Source organism: Aspergillus oryzae, chromosome 4 (assembly GCF_000184455.2).
Source record: "Aspergillus oryzae RIB40 DNA, chromosome 4".
NCBI classification, from domain to species: domain Eukaryota; kingdom Fungi; phylum Ascomycota; class Eurotiomycetes; order Eurotiales; family Aspergillaceae; genus Aspergillus; species Aspergillus oryzae.
Window position 1 is genome coordinate 3,520,382 of NC_036438.1, and position 18,443 is coordinate 3,538,824.

At 49.7% G+C, this 18,443-nt stretch overlaps 6 protein-coding genes across 6 annotated transcripts; 2 read left to right on the forward strand and 4 right to left on the reverse strand.

Moving 5' to 3' along the window:
* Window positions 1–576: 576 nt before the first annotated feature.
* On the reverse strand, window positions 577–3,362 carry AO090102000371 (protein phosphatase 2A regulatory subunit RTS1; the record flags this gene model as incomplete). The annotated part of the gene is made up of 8 exons (XM_023236858.1): window positions 577–648; window positions 987–1,302; window positions 1,357–1,484; window positions 1,538–1,708; window positions 1,770–2,123; window positions 2,191–2,790; window positions 2,890–3,219; window positions 3,339–3,362. 8 exons carry the CDS (start codon window positions 3,360–3,362, stop codon window positions 577–579), a joined length of 1,995 nt encoding a protein of 664 aa, XP_023091783.1.
* A 1,761-nt stretch (window positions 3,363–5,123) lies between these two features.
* On the forward strand, window positions 5,124–7,226 carry AO090102000370 (transcription factor TFIIIC subunit TFC1; the record flags this gene model as incomplete). Its single annotated transcript, XM_023236859.1, has 4 exons — window positions 5,124–5,264; window positions 5,351–5,653; window positions 5,735–5,976; window positions 6,035–7,226. 4 exons carry the CDS (start codon window positions 5,124–5,126, stop codon window positions 7,224–7,226), a joined length of 1,878 nt encoding a protein of 625 aa, XP_023091782.1.
* Window positions 7,227–7,734: 508 nt separating this feature from the next.
* AO090102000369 (uncharacterized protein) lies at window positions 7,735–8,846 on the reverse strand (the record flags this gene model as incomplete). Its single annotated transcript, XM_023236861.1, has 2 exons — window positions 7,735–8,696; window positions 8,735–8,846. 2 exons carry the CDS (start codon window positions 8,844–8,846, stop codon window positions 7,735–7,737), a joined length of 1,074 nt encoding a protein of 357 aa, XP_023091781.1.
* Window positions 8,847–11,251: 2,405 nt separating this feature from the next.
* On the reverse strand, window positions 11,252–12,397 carry AO090102000368 (ribokinase; the record flags this gene model as incomplete). Its single annotated transcript, XM_001822508.3, has 1 exon — window positions 11,252–12,397. One exon carries the CDS (start codon window positions 12,395–12,397, stop codon window positions 11,252–11,254), a length of 1,146 nt encoding a protein of 381 aa, XP_001822560.1.
* Window positions 12,398–14,442: 2,045 nt separating this feature from the next.
* On the forward strand, window positions 14,443–15,573 carry AO090102000367 (ribonuclease H family protein; the record flags this gene model as incomplete). The annotated part of the gene is made up of 1 exon (XM_001822507.1): window positions 14,443–15,573. The coding sequence occupies one exon, from the start codon at window positions 14,443–14,445 to the stop codon at window positions 15,571–15,573; it is 1,131 nt and encodes a 376-aa protein (XP_001822559.1).
* Window positions 15,574–15,882: 309 nt separating this feature from the next.
* Window positions 15,883–18,217, reverse strand: AO090102000366 (MCM DNA helicase complex subunit MCM5; the record flags this gene model as incomplete). Its single annotated transcript, XM_001822506.3, has 4 exons — window positions 15,883–16,375; window positions 16,437–17,839; window positions 17,901–18,027; window positions 18,081–18,217. 4 exons carry the CDS (start codon window positions 18,215–18,217, stop codon window positions 15,883–15,885), a joined length of 2,160 nt encoding a protein of 719 aa, XP_001822558.1.
* Window positions 18,218–18,443: the final 226 nt, after the last annotated feature.

The window sequence follows — 18,443 nt, forward strand, 5'->3', positions numbered from 1 at the left end:
GGGAAAGAAAGTGGAGGGTATCAAAGGTCAAGAGAACTGCGCGCAAATTCACGCCTGCAAACCGATGGACCAGAAAGCAGCAGCGAGAACGCGGGTATCGCAGAGACCCCGAACGGAACACTAGGCCTAAACAGGCAATTTCGCTACATCATTTCTCCATGCCGATAAGCGCGCGTCTATGTCCGCTTGTCGGCTAGTTGCCCTATCAATCTAGTAACCTGAGACATTTAGACAGGGGTACCGCTTAGGGCGCACGTGGTGCATTACCGAAAGTGAAGTGCATATAGTGGTGGGTTTAGTCTGTTATGCCATAAATACTTCATGTTTTAAAATCAAAAGAGGTCATCGACATCAACGTCGACTAAGGGAAACGCCATTTGCACCCGTTTTCCAGACCCGAACACAGTTCTAATAGTCCAACTCAAACGTCCGCTTTGAATCACGGGCACAAAGATAGCCCTGCGCGCGGAGAAAAGAATATTGAAAGCCATGTACACAAAAGGAGATATGAAAGAGAAAAGAAATATAAGATGGGGAAAGGATGGAGGTTGAAAGGCGCGAAACAGAGGGTTGTGATCAGATGTCAAACCAAGTGAAAACAAAACACTCATCGCAGCTCGTAGTCGCTATGCCATCACTGTGGGAAATCTAAATAAAAGAATGCCATCAAATCGACTGTCCGTCACTTGGTAGAGTTGCTTCGTGTTAAGATCTGTACGGCACTTGACCCGATCGACCGTCTGCGGTCGCGCGGTCGGATCTCACTGCCGCTGCCACTCCGTCGCCTCCGAGTATCATCAAGGGTGTCGCGGCGCCGTCTCTGGAGCAACCGACGTTTAAACGTTAGAATCACGCTTGCTGTAACATTAAAAACGACAAAATCTTAGCAAAACGATGACGACAAAAGCAGGGGGGAAGATTCATCGAGGTGCAGACAAGGTCATGTCAAAACATGACTCCACGAACACTCAGGCATGGAGACTAACCGTTGAACTCCGGCGTTCCTTCACTGAGCCCGAGTCATCCAACTTCAAAGATTGGAGACGATTCTGACTATCTTCAGTGATGGTATCAACCTCGTCTACATAAACAGGGATGTCCGCTGGTGGGGGTGGCGCAGGGACACCGTTCTGCCGGTCTTTGGCCTGCTCCGCCAGCTTTTCCCATCTCTCCTTTCGGGCTCTTTCACGCTGCTCGGCACTGTTCTGACGCTCGTTATACTCATGCGAGCATTCATCGAAAAGCTGCGGGTTGATTTCCATGAACATCTTCATGGCGTTATAAACCATGCTGTGGATGGTTCTGTCTGCGAGTCAGCAATCTCGATACGAAACAGCTAGACAATGAGTCACCTACCGATTCCAGTGTCCTTTGGAATTCTCGTACAGCGGCGGGAACATGATCGGTAGGATAGTCTCGACATTATCGCTGACCAAGTTGCAAAAGTATTCATTGTTCCAGAAGTAGAGAGCACGTTCCGCCACCTGGTCGAGTACATATTAGAACTATAAATCAGGCAAGCTGTGATAGTACACACCTGAAAATGGGGGCTTGCAACTGATTTGGCCAGTTGTTGGAACAAGGGCACCTGGACCTTGGCAAATTCCGCTGGGTCCATGACCTCGAAGATATCCTCTACCTCGTTCAAATACATTACTTCCTTCGTGCTGTTCACCTTCGGCCAATAGCGTAGTAAGCCGAGAACAACCTGGATGCAAGTTCAGAGTCTGGCTAATCGAGATCAGAAGGAAATTTAGTGGGAGTCTCACCTCTTCCGTCAACGACGAGTCCTTCTCAAGGAACTGTACAATACAATATGCCAGCTGTGGGTGATACATGCTAAGACCTTTAGCTTTGTGCAAAGGTAGCAAAACCCTCGTCAGGAAGAGTTTGTGTTCCTCCTTGAGCGGGAGCGCAAATCCGTTGATGATAGATCCGAGAATTTCAAGCAGCTCCGCAATTCCGTTGAATCGCTCCGTCTCGTAAGTGAATTGGAAGAACACGTTATTGATGGAGCGGCGAATATAAGACCGCAGGTTCAGAAATTTTCCATAAATGCGATGCAAGGTAGTTTTCAGGAAATCCCGTTCCCGAGGGTCTTCAGAGTCAAACAACTCCAGTAACTATGCGAGTGTCAACTCGTAAGTCTCATTCTATAATTGCACAGTGTCAACCGTCTGGGCGACATACCTGTAATACAAAGTGATGGTCGATATAAGCCTTGGCGATATTCGTGTTGAAATCCTGACTCTCAATGAACCGTAAGAAGAACTCATACACCACCTGGATATGGGGCCAAGCCACTTCCAACACAGGTTCATCCTCTTCTGGGTCAAAGGCCTCCCCTTGGGGTGTTACGGGCGGCGGGATAGGTCGAAAGAGGTTCTTAGCGAACATCTCGACGACTCGGGGATACATGGGTTCCGTGATCACCGAACGGTTATTTGCGACATAATCCAAGAGTTCGTGGAGCGCCAGCCTCTTGATCTCCTTGGACTTCATGTCGGCAGTCGGGTCGTTAAAATCGAAGATGATGTTGCATTGATCAATTTTCTGCATGAACAGGTCCTGACGCCGATTGGGTGGCACTTCATGGAATCCCGGCAACTTCTCCAACTCTCTTTGGCGTTGATCCGAGATATCAAAGCGCGACGAATGCTGACGTTTGGGAGTCCGGATCCCTTCGGACATATCTTTGGGCGTTGTCTGGAGGCGGTCGAAGACATGGGACTTTCTGGGAGGGGCCAGGTCGCCCGGCATCGTTTCCGCGGCGCCAGGGGGAGGGACATGCTAGAAAACGGGCCAAGGGTCAGCGCGATGAGCGAACGCGGGGGACTATTAGGTCGCCTTGACCCAGAGGCGTGGGCGGGGATGGAGAGAAGGGCTCACCGGTGCGCTCGGACTGATGATCACGCTGGGGGCCGGCACTTGCCCTTGTTTCGTTGGAGTTGCTGGACCACCATTATTTACTGGCTGACCAGCGACGCCTGCGCCCTGAGGAACATTGTACTGACCTGGGGGGTACACCCCCGCCTGCGCAGCATTATCCGGAGACTTCCCTCTTGTATCATTCACCGAAGTTGTCGACGAAGTCGGGGTGCCGTTCTTTGGAGATGAGGATTGTTGATTGTGGTTAACTCCGAGGGAGGCTTGGTTCTGGGACGAGTGGGAGGAATCTTTCTTCTTTGAAGATTTATTTGCATCTTTGGCCCTCGACAACTGCTCGTGCTGGGACAGTTAGCTGGGAGTAGGGGGACCAACGGCTGTCGTGATGTTGAGGCGGGGAGCGAGGTCAGGGCGGAAAAGAGGCAGGCCGGCGACGAAATGTATTAACTTACCACTCTCTGTCTGAAACCCTTCATTGTCGCAGATATTCGAACAGCCACATGTACTCGGTCGGCGATCTCGATGCCAGTGCAGCAAGATGCCGCACACTAGCAGGAGGGGATGTAGTTGGGCAGCGTAGAGGCGGTTCAGGAGACCCGGATTGTTTATGTCGGCCTGGAAATGACCACATGAGCGATTTCCAACCCCAACGCCGTTAAACATAGCAATCGATTGCGATAAGGGCCTTTTTTATTCTGATTGCAGAAGCAATTATGGCAATAATGGGTAGATGTCGCAACACCAACTGGTGTCGACTAAAGGGAACCGTGTAAAGGACCGAGGGGCTGTGGGATAATGAAGCAAAGGGAACAACTTGGGGGAAGGAGACGGCAGGACAACGAGCATAAGAGATGGGGACCGGAAGGGGAGGAGAACAAACAAAGAGTGGTTCTAGACGCGCAAGACGAACAGAATACTATTGCTGCATGACTTACCTCAGTGGAATCAAACTGGGACGAGTGGAAGGGGGAGATGTTCAGTCGCTCTCACGCTGTTTCCTTAGGCGCGAACTGAGCGGTATAGGAGCAACTTAGGCAGTTAGTCGGTCCGTAGACGATCGAATCGCCTTTCCGTTGGCTGTCGCTTAGCGGCTAGGTGAGAAGCGGGGGTGTGGGAGAAGAGTCCCCGTATAGGTACTGAGACGCACGGCTCGGTTGTCGCCTACACAATGCGGTTCAAAAGGACTCTGTGCGATTGCAGTAGGACCAAGAAAAGGGCCGGTTGATATAGAAGAATGTTTAATGAGGAGGACGGACTGAAGGTCTGACGGGGGGGTGTGTTGTGGCTGAGGAGGGCGAGCTGCGCTCAGACGTGTGGTGGAGGAAAGCCGTGGGACTTGACTTAGTCCCATACATAGTACAACCAACTACGGTAAACTCCAGTAAAGGGGAAACACACTTCAGTAGGCATCAGTTAACTTGGCGTAGATATAGTTAAAACTTAGTATATACAATGGAATTTTTTCTAAACATTTAGAGATAATTTTGTAAATAAATGAAAGTCCTTCCCTCTTTGCTCATATTTACCCTGGTGTCCACGGCTATCGCACATCGGTTGTTATGTTATGACTGTTTCACATTTATGCTTATTATTTCCACTACCGGTTCCTATTATAGGTACGGGCACCCTCTGTGCCTGAGGACAGGTACATACATAAGGCAAGGGACGGTACTGGAGATTGGCCACAATATAAGACAAGAACTGTACATTGGCTGCCCACATGATCATTTGGACTTTTTTCCTTGGTCATTTTTATATTAAGGCACTCGCGTAATATGTCTCATACATTTGTATAGTTCTGTTCTATTCTCTTTCTCCATCTTTACAAGGTACGAAAGACTAAAGTGCAAAAAAAAAAAGTGTGTGTGGAGATCATGTGACCACGAGCCACAATTATTCACCCTCATAGAAAGAAGCAAGTCAAGTCAATCAACGTAACTACATGTACATACAAAAGAGGTATCAATACATCCTCCGGAGTTCACCAGAAATGACATCACTTGGAAGTTTTGCCTCAGATCACATATGAAGCCATTCAACGTGCTTCCCTAAAGCAACGTCTTACGTTCTGACGTCAATGGCAGTTTAGCCCTCGTACTGGCGCAAATCATTTCAATCAAATATACATCTATATTTTGACTGCACCAACCACCCAATACCAACAACTACTCATAGTCTAAACTCAACCCAATCAAACTAGGCTTAGCAGATTACAACATTACATCACAATCTTCAACATGTCCGAACAACATGGGTCCCGGACAGCCCCATCCTATCCCATCCCGTCTCGTCGCATCGTCACTGTCGAGCATCCGGCGATTATCAAGAATGTCGATAAAGCCATCGACACACTCCGGGGTAACACGGGGATCTCCAAGGTACGTATACCCCTATTTACAGGGCCCTGACATCAGCCCCTACTATAAGATCGCTTATCTCAGGATATCACGCTCACAACTGTCAGATCCTAAACCCCCCAAAAGCCGATTTCCCGGCTAATCTCTACCTCCGACCAGAGGATCCAATGTCAAGACCTATCCAATCAACCAGCTTGCCATCCAACAACATCCTCCTGAAGGTGACCGTGCCTAGACGGACCGGTCGTAAGCGTAAGCGAGGATCAGATGAGCCGTTCACGGGTGTCCCTGTCTCGACACTTGGCCCTGAGTTTCAGCCTCGTCGCAGTGCAAGGGAGCTCCTGCGGAGCTTGAGCGATAATGTGGGCAGATATCAGATTGAGCCGGTCGGTCTGGTGAGCCGTACGCATGTGTTTCGAGGTTGGTTATAGCCTTACCCATTTCTGAGCTGTAGGGCTTGCGAACAAGTCGATGCTAATAGGGCTGTATAGGGATGCCGGACTTTGCTTTTTCGAGTACTGGTAGTTCATTCTCCAATCGGTTTCGGGAGCAAATTCTGCCTTTTGACTGTTTGTTTTGTCCCATTTTTTGGGTCTAGCGGTATGGAGACTAATAACATCGCAGATGAGAAGATGAAGCAATTCAATCTAGATATGGCCAAAGGCATGTCATCAAATGTCGATATCATCCCACCTCCATCTTTCAGCCAGGGAGATATCCCATTCACCTACGCGTATGTCACCACCACACCAATAAATTCAATCCAAACCCATGCTAACCCCCAAAACCAGTTACCGCCAAAACCAAGCAGTCCGCCAATCGATCGACTCATCAGGCAACATAACAACAGTCAACACCCAAAAATCCACAAAAGTCCTAACACACCTAGTCTCCTACGACGTCCCGGAAGTACCCAGCAAACCAAACGAAAACACGCCACCACTAGAAACCCAAGACGCCACCCTCCGAGAAACAGTCGCCATCATCCGAGACCTCTTCGACAAGCGCCCAGCCTGGACCCGTCGTGGACTCCGCAACCACCTCAGCACAATCGAACAGCGATACGCCCTCCGACTCGCAATCCCCTACGTAGGCTACATCATGCGGTCCGGGCCCTGGCGCGACGCAATCATCAAATTCGGGCACGACCCGCGCACATCCCCAGACTACCGCCCCTACCAAACCGTCATGTTCCGGATCCTGCCCAAGGAAGCGGACGTCGCGCGCGACGGCTACGCGGGACGTCGTCACGCCGTGCCCCGACTCAACGAACCAGTCACAGATCCCTCTACCGATCTGAGATCAAATACGCATATCTTCACAGGCCAGCTGCCGCTGCCGCTCGACGGCCGGATGTGGATGTTCTGCGATATCACTGACCCTTTGCTAAGGAGTATCGTGTTTCCGGCGGAGGAGGCACCCGGGTTTATTCGCGAGACATGCGATACAATCAGCGATGGGTGGTATGGGAGTGGGACGCTCGCGAAACTGAAACTGATCATGCGTCATAAGATCCTCGGGCTCATTGAGGAGAGGATCCCCGATGATCAGGATTTTGCGCGGATTTTGAGTTTCCCAGATTATGCGACGCCGGAGAATGTGAATACGGCGTTCACGCTGGATGCTAGCGTTGTGTCGACTAAGGAGTTGACAATGGCGACGGAGATTAGGGCGATGATTAAGGGAACGCCATCGTGGAGGGAGTCGACGAACCAGGGACAGGAGCAGGATGCGACAGGGAAGCGTGGGAAGAGTGCTACGGGTCGGCGAGTGCAGTGGCGGGATGCAACGGGCGAGGAGGAGAGTGAGGGCGAAGAGGAGGCTATTGAGAAGCAGGAGATTTTGGAAGCAGCTGTGGAGGAGGTTATGGAAGCAGCTACAAGTGGTGTGGATGAAGACGGAAATGACGATACGGGAGAATCAGACGGGGGAGAGGAGATCGAGGAATCGAGACCTCGGCGCAAGTCAGGAAGTCGGCGGTGATTGTATTTGAAGCACTAATGTTGACCTTTGCTTAAAGAAAACTCACATTTGTATCAAGATACTTATTTATACTAATCCAATTGCTCAGCTGGATGTATGTACATCGTAAGACATCAGAGACGTAACGCGTTCTCGCTCATAAGCACAGGCATAGCATCGTTCAACGGAATGATTGATATAAAAGCCAGATAAAGCCAGATAAATCCAGTGAGACAAGGAATCTTATATTAGTCAAGACACTGTAGGAAGGATAGAGATTGCACTTTTTTGTGCGTAGTTATTCAGTAGGAACAAAGGAGAGCTGGAACAAGTCACAGTCGGCTGGTCATCAAGACCTGAGATAATAATATAGACACAAAAATGAAAGTAATCCAAAAGGGTATCGAATATAACAAAGAAAATCCAAGTGCTAAAACCCAAACTCCGTTTTCCACTGTACGCCGTATTAAAGGGAATGATGAATAATGATGGAGTTATGATCACAAAGCGGATTTAGGGCTTTTGTGTCTTAAGCAGATTCCTCCACAGCGCTTCCGCTCTCCCAGACTTCAACCTCCGCCTCCGATGGTCCGGACTTGGCGTCCTCGACCGGCGTGGTTGCTTCAAGAATTGATGAAATAGAGGAGACACTGGAGAGTTTGCTACGGCTGTGACAGGATCGAGGTAAGGTGGGAAGAGGTGTCTTTTTGGTGGAAGTGGCATCGGCTTCCTCGTCGTCATAGACGATGGTATAAGAGAAAGCATGGCAATCTTCGCCATAGTAGTCGGCGGCTATCAAGTCACCAAGAGGAGCCCGAGATTCTTCCATCATGACTGACTTGCGGGCGGCAGCGGCGGGAGATTCCCGTTGACGAGAGCGAGGAAGGTCGATTCCGAGTTCGGCAGGGGGGATATTCTCCTTGCCTGGGGTTGTCGACCCCCCCTTGCCTTCGTCATCACTGATATCCAGCACACAGGTAGAGTGCTGCATGAGATTGGTCATCTCTTCCTGTTCTGAATCTACATAGATGTCGAAGGACCAGCCAGAGGGAGCCTTGGAGGCAGGTTGGCTCGTCGGCTTGCCACTTGCTAGCGCGGCTGCAAGGGAAAAGGGACGATTGACACTCTTTTTGCTTGCAGGCTCCGGACGGCTCTTCGCAATGGTCGAGCGACGAGCGAATGGCTTGCAAGGCTTGGCCTGTGGGGAACGCCCGGCCGGTTTGAGGGTGGGAGCGGATTTGGGGGTAGACCGGGATGCCTTGGGGGGCGTGGTCGGGATGCGAGGAGCTGCGTTGGACTTCACAGTTGTCAATGTGATCCGCGAGGTCTTCATGGGCTTGGTGATATTCTTGATGGGCTCATGCTCGTCCTCATCCGAGCCACGCTTGCGTTTTGTCGAGGAGTTGAAGATTGTGGGGTCGATGTTCTCGGTGTCCACCTCCGAGAGGGGTTGCCTCTTGCCAGACAAGATCGCACCTGATGGTCGTGTTACTATGTGTTGATATATAGCTATACTCCAAGAAACATACCATTCTGTTGGTTCTTAAGGTTCATCTTTGACTTGAGCAAGGGCCGTACGCGCGGCGTATCCAAGCTCGCGAAGGGCTGCCGCACGGTGGGAGTCATTGTGAGAGCGGCCATGTTATTCAACGCGAGTTATGGGAAAACTGAGACAATTGCGAGGCAGAGCAATAGGGCTGAAGTAAGAAAAAGGGAGTCAACCAGGCAGCAAGCGAAGACTGCCGTGGAGCTGAGTCGTGATAAATGCCTGCGCGGGTGTGGATTTGTTTTGGTCGCGTCGAGGAAGTGGGGGTGAAACGGGCGGTCTAGTACTGTACGGTAGTACTACCGTGATCAACACTACCCAACGGTTCAATTGGAACCGATCGCGAAATATCCAAGGATGAGAGATGTACAATGTCTAGGGAGGAACGAAGCCAACGTTGGACAGTACCACGGGTCTTCTAGAGTAGTCGTGTCGGCACCTTTTCACAAAACAAACAACACGTTCAGGATGGATATATTACACAACAACAACAACACAATGAGGGGGATGAGCTGAAAGGATAAAGAGAAACTGTCACACCACTGGCAATCGAGACAAGATATAAAGCTATGGCAGTAAGGGTTATAGGAGAAGTGGAGGGGAATGGCTAAGAATGGAGGGCAAGTATTGGAATGAGAATGACAATTGAGGAGCGCGAAACATGCAGATGCGCGGTTTCAGAGTATGTATGGCTCAAAGAGGAATGAATATTGAATCATCATCATTTCCCCAAAGAAGTATAATTATAGTTATAATCCCACTAGTCGAGCAGAACCTCGTGAGGGAGGGGCGAAGACGCGTGAAGACGTGTCGTAGTCTATCAGCTTAACTAGCGACTCTTATGCAAGGCGCGTATGGATTGGCTCACGAGGCACAATTCAATGCTCTTCCCCTCACTTCAAGTTCCCCACCAGAAGCTACTCAGCTGGCTTACTCGTAGTAGTACTACATCGTGCCTAGTATAAGACCGAGGCCCTCCTACCCAGGAAGATCGCGTCGTTCGGTCGGGTACGCGGATTTCCAATCGAGTCTTACATACCAGGTACACGTTCACGGTTAAATAGAATCCTCCATGCCTTTCTGTTGAGAATGATGACGAGTATAAAGACTCAGGAAATCAACGATATACTTTCGATTTTTGGGAATGATTGTGTCATTGACCCCCAGTTGATAGAGTTATTGCCACATCAATAAGTGGTACACGATGTCGATCGTCGATGGTAGATAATCATGTAACCTTACCGATCTAATCAGCGCGGTAATTTTCACTTCCCCACCCGATACACGCCAATCTATCGTGTTGCACTTCCAAGGCACGGTCATCTCCAACAGAACTACCTTACGAGTACTGTACTTAAGAACATATACTTGAATTGAGTAGGGTTATTAGAAGAAAGATCAAACGGAAAAACTAGTGGATCACGGGTGTTATTCTGTGCAAATTAGTATGTACAAGGTTTAAGTAAAGCCGTGTATGACCGTACTTATACTACGTTTACACGCCTTCGTGAAGATTTAGTGTTTAACAGTGGTGCATACTAGCTATACTCCGTAGTATCCAGATGAAAAAATTTGACGTGTCACCGCCTGAGGTATGAATATCTTGATCGAATAATCGATAATTCGGAGCTTATCTTGATACCAGCCCTAATACAATACCTAGATCATGACACCATCCCTGCAACGCGTCTGCATCACGACCCTTGAACTCAAAAGCCTCGATTCAAGCTCACCATGCAACTTGAGCAAGTCTTCAGTCTTTTCGCGTACTAATACCATGTTCCCATAGTCTCCCAGCATCGAACACGTATTCCAACCCTGTTTCATGAACGACGCCACCCCTTCCTCCATGCGCGTTACAACGGCGGCTACAAGGAAACCATGTTATACAGAGTACGAACCGAAGAAGCAAGTAACTTTAATTAGCTTAACCGTAGCGCCCATTCTATAAGTAGAAATCGATCGGCTGGCTCTAATTCCAATTTAAGGTTTCCTTGGGAACTCTTCACGGCTTTTCTCAGCCTGTGTTTTATTGTCACTGTAGCTATCTTGAAACACCGGGAGGGTTCGCGCTGTTCGTCTTCCCAGGGTGATTAGGACCTTGGAAATTTTAGACTGCGATATGCATGCGACTTACGCGCTGAGATTTATTGATGGCGCACGATGTTAGGGTTCCGGGCTGGCAGTGCGGGAATGAAATGCCGCCTGTCAGACGTGAGGTATGGGGAGGCTATCCCGTGCACATTCCATACTACACGGTCACTCGCAGCCCTCGAGTCGTTAAGACATATTTGACGCCACGGTCATCAACGGACGAAAGGCTTTCTTTTCTATTTATTTCCTACAAAGTTCCATTCCAGCCTTTTTGCCTTTGTCGTATTCTTGCATGCCGGTTCTTCCAATACTAGTGGACAATCGCATCGTCTAAGCTCGTCTATGATAAATCCCTTGGATGTTCTGCAGTAATGTACATTCATTATCTTTTCGCTTTCGTTCCTGATTAGATCTCGTCCTCCCATGGAATGCTGTCCATGGCTCCTTGTCGCTCCACGCAGCGTGCTGAGGCCTGTGTCGCCAATCCCATGGCGTCATCCATGACCTTCTGATATCGAACAGGCTTCTCCTCGCTTGTTAGATCTTGTCCAGCCTTGCCGTCCGCACGCCGTTGTTCGCGCCACCGCGCCACCCCGACCGCGTATGCCCCGACGAAGGTATCTCCCGCCGCAGTGGTATCCAGCACTCGACTGACTTTAGCGGCGGGAATCTGATTGGTAAAGCGATTGACTCCGTCCGCAGGCCCTGACGTCCCAGCATCAGTAGCACTGTACCAGACACCCTTGGACCCCAGCGTGATCAGGACGTATGTCACGCCCAGCTGATGGAAATACCGAGCCACCTTGTCGTTACCGCTCAGTCCCTCCGCATCAGGAACCACCTTGAGTAGCTGCTCCGCCGGTGGAGTCATCAATTCGGCCTCTGTCTCGTTCATGATAAAGTGGTCCACCGCCGCGTACACATCCTCCGGCAACCCTCCCGGTGGAGCAGGCGCAGGGTTAAACATGACATCAGGGCCGGCCTCAATACCTCTCTTACCCTCCGCCCGGTTCTTGGTCTTCCAAGCCCTAATTTCTCGGAGTATCCCGATGACACTGTCAACAGGGATCTCTCCCTGCATCACAATCACATCCGGTACTGGGGCTGCCATTGCCATTCCCAACACCGACGGCTCAGGCTGCATCCCTTGATAATTCGCTCCAGGTGAGAACAGAATGCGGTTCTCTCCGCCGGCCGACGAGTCCACAATGATCACCGCCACTCCCGTATATGCATCTTCGACGATCTTGACCCGCGACGTATCGACACCGGATTTCTCGAGAGTAGGCTTTAGTAATGCATCGAAGTGACCGTCCAATCCACCGACAGCGCCAACCATCTCCACTTTCACGGAACCCTTGCCCGAAGACGTAGATGAGGCTGATCGTGCACGAGACAGCCGCCCGCAGGCAACCGCCTGGTTCGCGCCCTTGCCTCCAGCGCTAATAAAGTATGATGAGGAGGTGATCGTCTCACCGGCTTCAGGGAAGCGAGGTGTCACCGATACCATGTCGGCATTGAGAGAGCCGACGACGCGAATTGTAGGAGCCATGATGGCTGATCGGACGTTTTGTGGTGTCCCGTAGAGGAGGAGGTTGGATATCGCGGGGTGCGGGGAATTGTTCGTAAAATGTCGTACTTCGTTTTAGCAAGCGGGTTCCGCTTCGCTTGCTTTCTAGTAATCGCTGCGTATTCTGTAGATCGTTAGAGTAATTGTGTAGATATTATTAATCTCGAGGTTGTATTGTAGGGTGGATGTGGTATGAGAAAAGAGTTGACGTCGGTTGGGACCGCGGGGTTCGGTGGGGTGTCTTCCGACTGGAACCATTCAATCGTTTTAGTGATGGCAATTCCATACTCCGTGGATCATCAGCAGCAACATTGTAATTTTCTCTAATTACTATTCAATAAGCCATGAGACTATGACCATGACAAGCAGAGTTGAGTATAGGAGAATGTCTACGAGTTTGTACAGTTTATGCACCCCAGCTCCAACGATATATAAAAACTACCAATCTACTCTACATAAATCGTCATAGGCCTATAAGACCATCTATTATAGGGAAGTTATACTAATCCGTTACCCCAGAAGTAAATACAAGCACAGGATCAAGGACTCTCTTGGAGTATATCTAACTAAAGTCGAAATAAAAACACCTATCTACCATCTCCCAGCCCGAGGTTAGACTTGCCCGTAGGTTGGACTTGCCCTCAGCTTGGAATTGCCATACACAAGTGGATATACTACACAGCAACCACTCCATACAAGCATAGAAGCGAAGTTGAAGTCCCAGTTAAAACTCTCCTCACACACACCCTTATCAAAACCAATCCACAACCCAATCCCAAGTAAACCCACATCGAGCCATGGTCCAAGCTTCATAAACTCTAGTCCCCGTGGCCATAGTCTCCACATCATAGACTACCAACTGGGGCATTTATAATACAGCAGTGCCGGATGCCGGCCCAACTGAAGACTTAGCTTTAACCTCACCTCCCACTCTCGAACATAATATTGTCTGCCCTGAAAACAGGACCTAAGATATTTTGAACGGACAATGTCATACGAAGGTCACTGTATATGCGGACGTATCCGCGTCCTGCTGGAACAGCAACCTCCGAGTTCACTTGTTTGCCATTGGTATGTCCTACTTATCTATCTATACTCAAGTCCATATACTGATTTAACCACAGTCACAATTGTAGTAGATCGGGCGGTGGTCAGTCCTCAACGCTCAAAGAAAGCATGATTTAAGCAACTAACAATAACACGCACGCTAGGCTCGTCTATAAACTACGTCCTCCACAAGGAAGAAGTCACAATCCAAGACCCCCAGTCCAGTCTGAAAGTCTACGAAGACTCGAACACGGTTAGTGGGAATCACATTCAGGTAAAACCCTTTCTTCTCTCTTTTTACTCCTGCTTACTTATCCCCGAACACAACACTGACATATTAATCCTGTTACTCCACAGCGCAAATTCTGCTCAAACTGTGGCAGGTTGGTTCCCTGTTCCCCAATTCTTTATTTGCTATGAGCACAATTAGCTGAGAATAAGGATAGTCCGATTATGACAGAGAGTCCCAGCCTTCCGGGGAAAGCTATTGTGAAGGCTTCTTTGTTTGATGTTATTTCTCAGCCTGATAAGGAGCTTTTTACGGCTGATAGACAGGCTTGGAAGGGGGCTGTTGAGGGGGCAAAGCAGGAATAGTGAATTGTTTTGTTTGAGTAGTGGGGTGGTGTTGGGTGTAGTGTTGGAGTTGATATTCTTGTGATGAGATGTGTGTTTCTAGGATGGAGATATCACGCAATACTGTTGTAAAGGTAGATCTTTGTTCTAGTTAAGAGCTATCTATCTCGCTTCTTAAGTAGTAGATAAATTTGTTCAGAAGATTACATTGACTTTACTCTTAGTATAGCTACTATGTAAGTATGACCGTGATTCTAGGTAAGCCCAGACTTGAACCCTACACACAAAACCTACAACCAAGCACCTCATTCACAGTCATTCACCCACCAGTCAGATAACCAGCCTCATAAAAAACCTCTCAATCAGTGAATGAGAGTCTCTAACAGAACATTTCCTGAATAAACACCATGAGCGGAATACTCCTCTCCTCACATAGATCATCCGCAACAGGAGTTCTACAGAACATCCAGCTCACACCACACTTTTCAGGCATACGGAAAAAGCACAAGACTTCAGTCAAAGCCAAGATGCTGTCCCTAGAAGTCCTGAGAAATTTCCTCCGCGAATATCTGGTCATCGACCACCCAGTCGCAGTCTCTGACATCCAGCACCGTGAACAAGACCAGACTCACACCCCAGACACCCCAGGGAATCCTACCACCGCTGCAGTCACCGCTGTAACCATTGAATATGAACCCTTAGAATCAGCCACGAACAAGAGAAAATCACCTCCAACTTCACCTCTAACGGCAACGCAACAAAAGCGGCTGAAAAAAGAACTCAAGCTCGAAGACAAACGTCGCAGAACAGCCGGCCACAGAGTCTTTCATCACGAACTCGAAGACGGCTTCTACGGGGACCTCATCTCGCTGCATTACGAAGACGCAATCGCAACAGCGCAGCACGCCCATACTTTACCCCTAACCGAGGGCAAGTACCACTTCCACAACTTCTGGGTCGACGCAAGCGGTAGCCAAGGCTCTGCCGGCGCGGCGATTGCATACAAGGACCCTTACTATGGCGAGGAGTGGATGGACTGGGGATATGCGATCTCAGACTTGAAGGGTAAAACGCGGGTAGACATGTCGGAGTTGTTTGCTATTGGGGCTGCGTTGAGGCTTGCGCTGGCACGGATCGGGAAGAGGGTTGCTGTTGCGGAGGGGGCGGAGGAGCATGCTGTTACTGTGTTTTCGGATTCGATGCGTGCGTTGGGCGTGATTCGGCGGTGGGCGAATTTGTGGTCTGAGGGTGAGATTGATAGGTCGGCGTTGGGGACTCTTGCGGGGGATGTTTGTGGGCTCTCGAGGCAGCTGTTTGGGTTGGGGGTAAAGGTGAGGGTTTATTGGGTGCCGGCGCATTGTGAGGTTTGTATTGTTGGTCATAAGCGCGCTGATGTGCTGTCGAGGGCGGCGGCGAGGCATGTTAAGCCGCTTGTGCAGCGGGATGAGAAGTATAGTGCCGATGGGGTTGTTCAGTTGGTTGATTCGACGTCCTTGAAGACTCTTCATCTGCTTGCTGATGAGTGCGATCCTTTGTGAGGAGGGACGAGTCTGGAGTGTTTGCGTTTGCAACACTACCCCTTCTGTTACTGGGCCTTGGTGATGGCGTGGGTTCCCGGGATGTGAAGGAATTATGATAAGTTGTTTCATTTAAGGCATGTGGATCTGTGTATCTTAAAATAAATGCAACGCCGTACACCATGTTCAACCGCTGTGCCCGAGTCCAGTTTCTATTAAGACATGATATCAGGTAATGCATGCTCCCCGTAATTCAAAAACATTATTGCCCATTGTCCATACACACACCATGCGAGCATCAGTCATCAAATTATCAAAGATGAAAGAGAACTATACTCCGTGACGGTACACCTGCGATCCGCCAGAGCGAATGCGCACAGTATCTCTGCGCTGTAGGACCATCAAGGCCCGGTTGAGAGCTTGTTCGGTGTAGCCTCGTCCGTCAACGAACTCGCGGCGGAGAGTCGCGAGACTAGTGCTCCAGCCAATGGGAAGTCTGCGCTTCAGTTCATCTTCGATCTTGCTGACCTCTTCCATCATCTCCTTGCTACCCTGGCCCTCGCCCTGAGTGATTGCGTCCATGGTTGAGGCCAAAAAGAGACGGATGGCCTCGTCAACGTGTGCTTCCGTAGCAATCGGCGACAAGCTCAGCTTGGCAAGGGACTCGGTAATACGGACGATGGCCTCCAATTGACGGACTGTGATAGGGATAGAAGAACGTGCGTTGGCGTCGAGCTCTGCGCGGTGAACTTGTTTTCTAATAGAGACGAAATGAGACGAGAGCTTCTCTGCGGCTTCAGGGGATAGACGCGGGGCGCAACGACTGCAGATGATGTGTTAGTGATGATCGATGATACTAAGTAGTTAGATGGCCAGGAACTTACGTGCGGCAATAGCTGATATAACGCTTCATCTTGTCCAGTGGAATCTCAGCCTCAACTTGCTCTTCAATACCTCGGCCACCCATATGCACTCCCATGACGTGACGTGCGATGTTCTCGTCACGATTGCGGTCGTGGTCATCACGGACAATGAAAATCATATCGAAACGAGACAGAATCGTTGTCTGGAAATCAATGTTCTCTCCAGGAGTTTTCAGATCATCGTACCGGCCAAAAATAGGGTTCGCGGCAGCCAAGACAGATGTTCTGGAGTTGAGGATGGTGGTAATACCGGCTTTGGCAATCGAAATAGTCTGCTGTTCCATAGCTTCGTGGATGGCGACTCGGTCTTCATCTCTCATCTTGTCGAATTCATCAATACACACAACACCACCATCAGCAAGGACCATTGCACCACCTTCGAGATAGAACTCTCGTGTCGCTTGGTCTCGCTGTACCGACGCTGTCAGACCAGCTGCAGATGAACCTTTACCGGAAGTATAAATGGCGATCGGTGACACCTTCTCTGTGAATTTAAGCAGCTGAGACTTGGCTGTACCAGGGTCACCAAGAAGCATCACATTGATATCTCCACGTAGTTTCATGCCGTCGGGAAGAATCTTCTTCGAACCACCCATGAGCAGGCAGACAATAGCTTTTTTGATATCAAAGTTGCCATAAATAGAAGGAGCAATGCTCCTGGCGAGGGCATCGTACAGATCGGGCCGACGGCTGAGCTCCAGGAATTCCTGCTCTTCTTCTTCCGAAAAAATGGCACTACCCTTGACGGTTTGGTCCAGGTCAGTGCTAATGCCGACCGCCCGCATATAAGGGTTACGAATGGCAGGAGCGCCATCCTTCTTGGCGCCTTTAGATTGATAGATGGAGAAGATACCCATGACTGTGCAGCGGGAACCAGGTACAACGCGATTTGCCAGATAGCGGTCTGCTGAAACAAGAACATGTCTGGGTAGCTCACCCACTGGGACCTGATCGGGTGCTTCCTGGAGCTTGAGAACTTGCTGATCGACGAATTGACATTTCTCGTGAGAAACCACGTAAGGATCTAGAGGGCACTGTTCACCAGGGGCGTCACCGGGTTGCTGCTGGCGGCCGCACCTCCGGGGTAACGATAGACCTGAGAATCCACCCTCGACTCGAATGTTTTCGCTATGATCGCAGTTCTTGCAGCGGATGTGAACAACTGTTGCTTTCGATGAGATCGTTGAAGCACCGATCACAATACCAGGAATGCGGACAAGGTGGGAGATATTTGTCGCATTAAGATCACGAATGGAGATATGTGCTGCAGACGAGTGAAGTAGAAGCTGATGGGATGGGAGCACTACGTCTCTTTGAGAGGGGTAAACGATTCTCTGGGTGCATTGCTGGAGAGCATTCTCGAACTATATACAGGAGTGATGGTCAGAATCAGTCTGATCGACGTACAATAGTCGGATTACTCACAAGGGGAATGATGTCTGCGGGTTCAGTGGTGAGCTTGTACGCCAGCTCTTCATTATAAGAAACCAAGTGGGCAATATCAATGTCACAGTAGTACTGCTTCACGAGCACATTTTGCCGAAGCTGGTCTCTGTAAATCAAGTCAGTTTCGCGACAGACTTGCCGGTTGTCATGGCGGCATACCGATAAATAAATGCATTATCCAACTGGAATTCCAAAACGAAATCTCGTAGCCTCTGTTGAATTTGTGTACGGGACTCTTCTGCACCATCTGTGCTAGGAGCAAGAACGCTCAGAGTGTAAGGTGTACGCCTGTCCATGATTGAGACAGCAATTGGAGAGGGGTGGGTTGAGAGCGAGCGAGGGGGCAATGTGTGGATTGTTGACTATCACCACCGAAGGAGGTGCAAATAACTTTTGCAGGGACACGAATGGCGCGCGTCGCGTCTGTCGCACGCGTTAAGTGGTTTTGGCCTTAGGCATCTAATAGTTGGCGCTTCGTTCCCCAGAAGGGCGGAAAAAGGGTAGCTCCGTCTCCTCCAAACT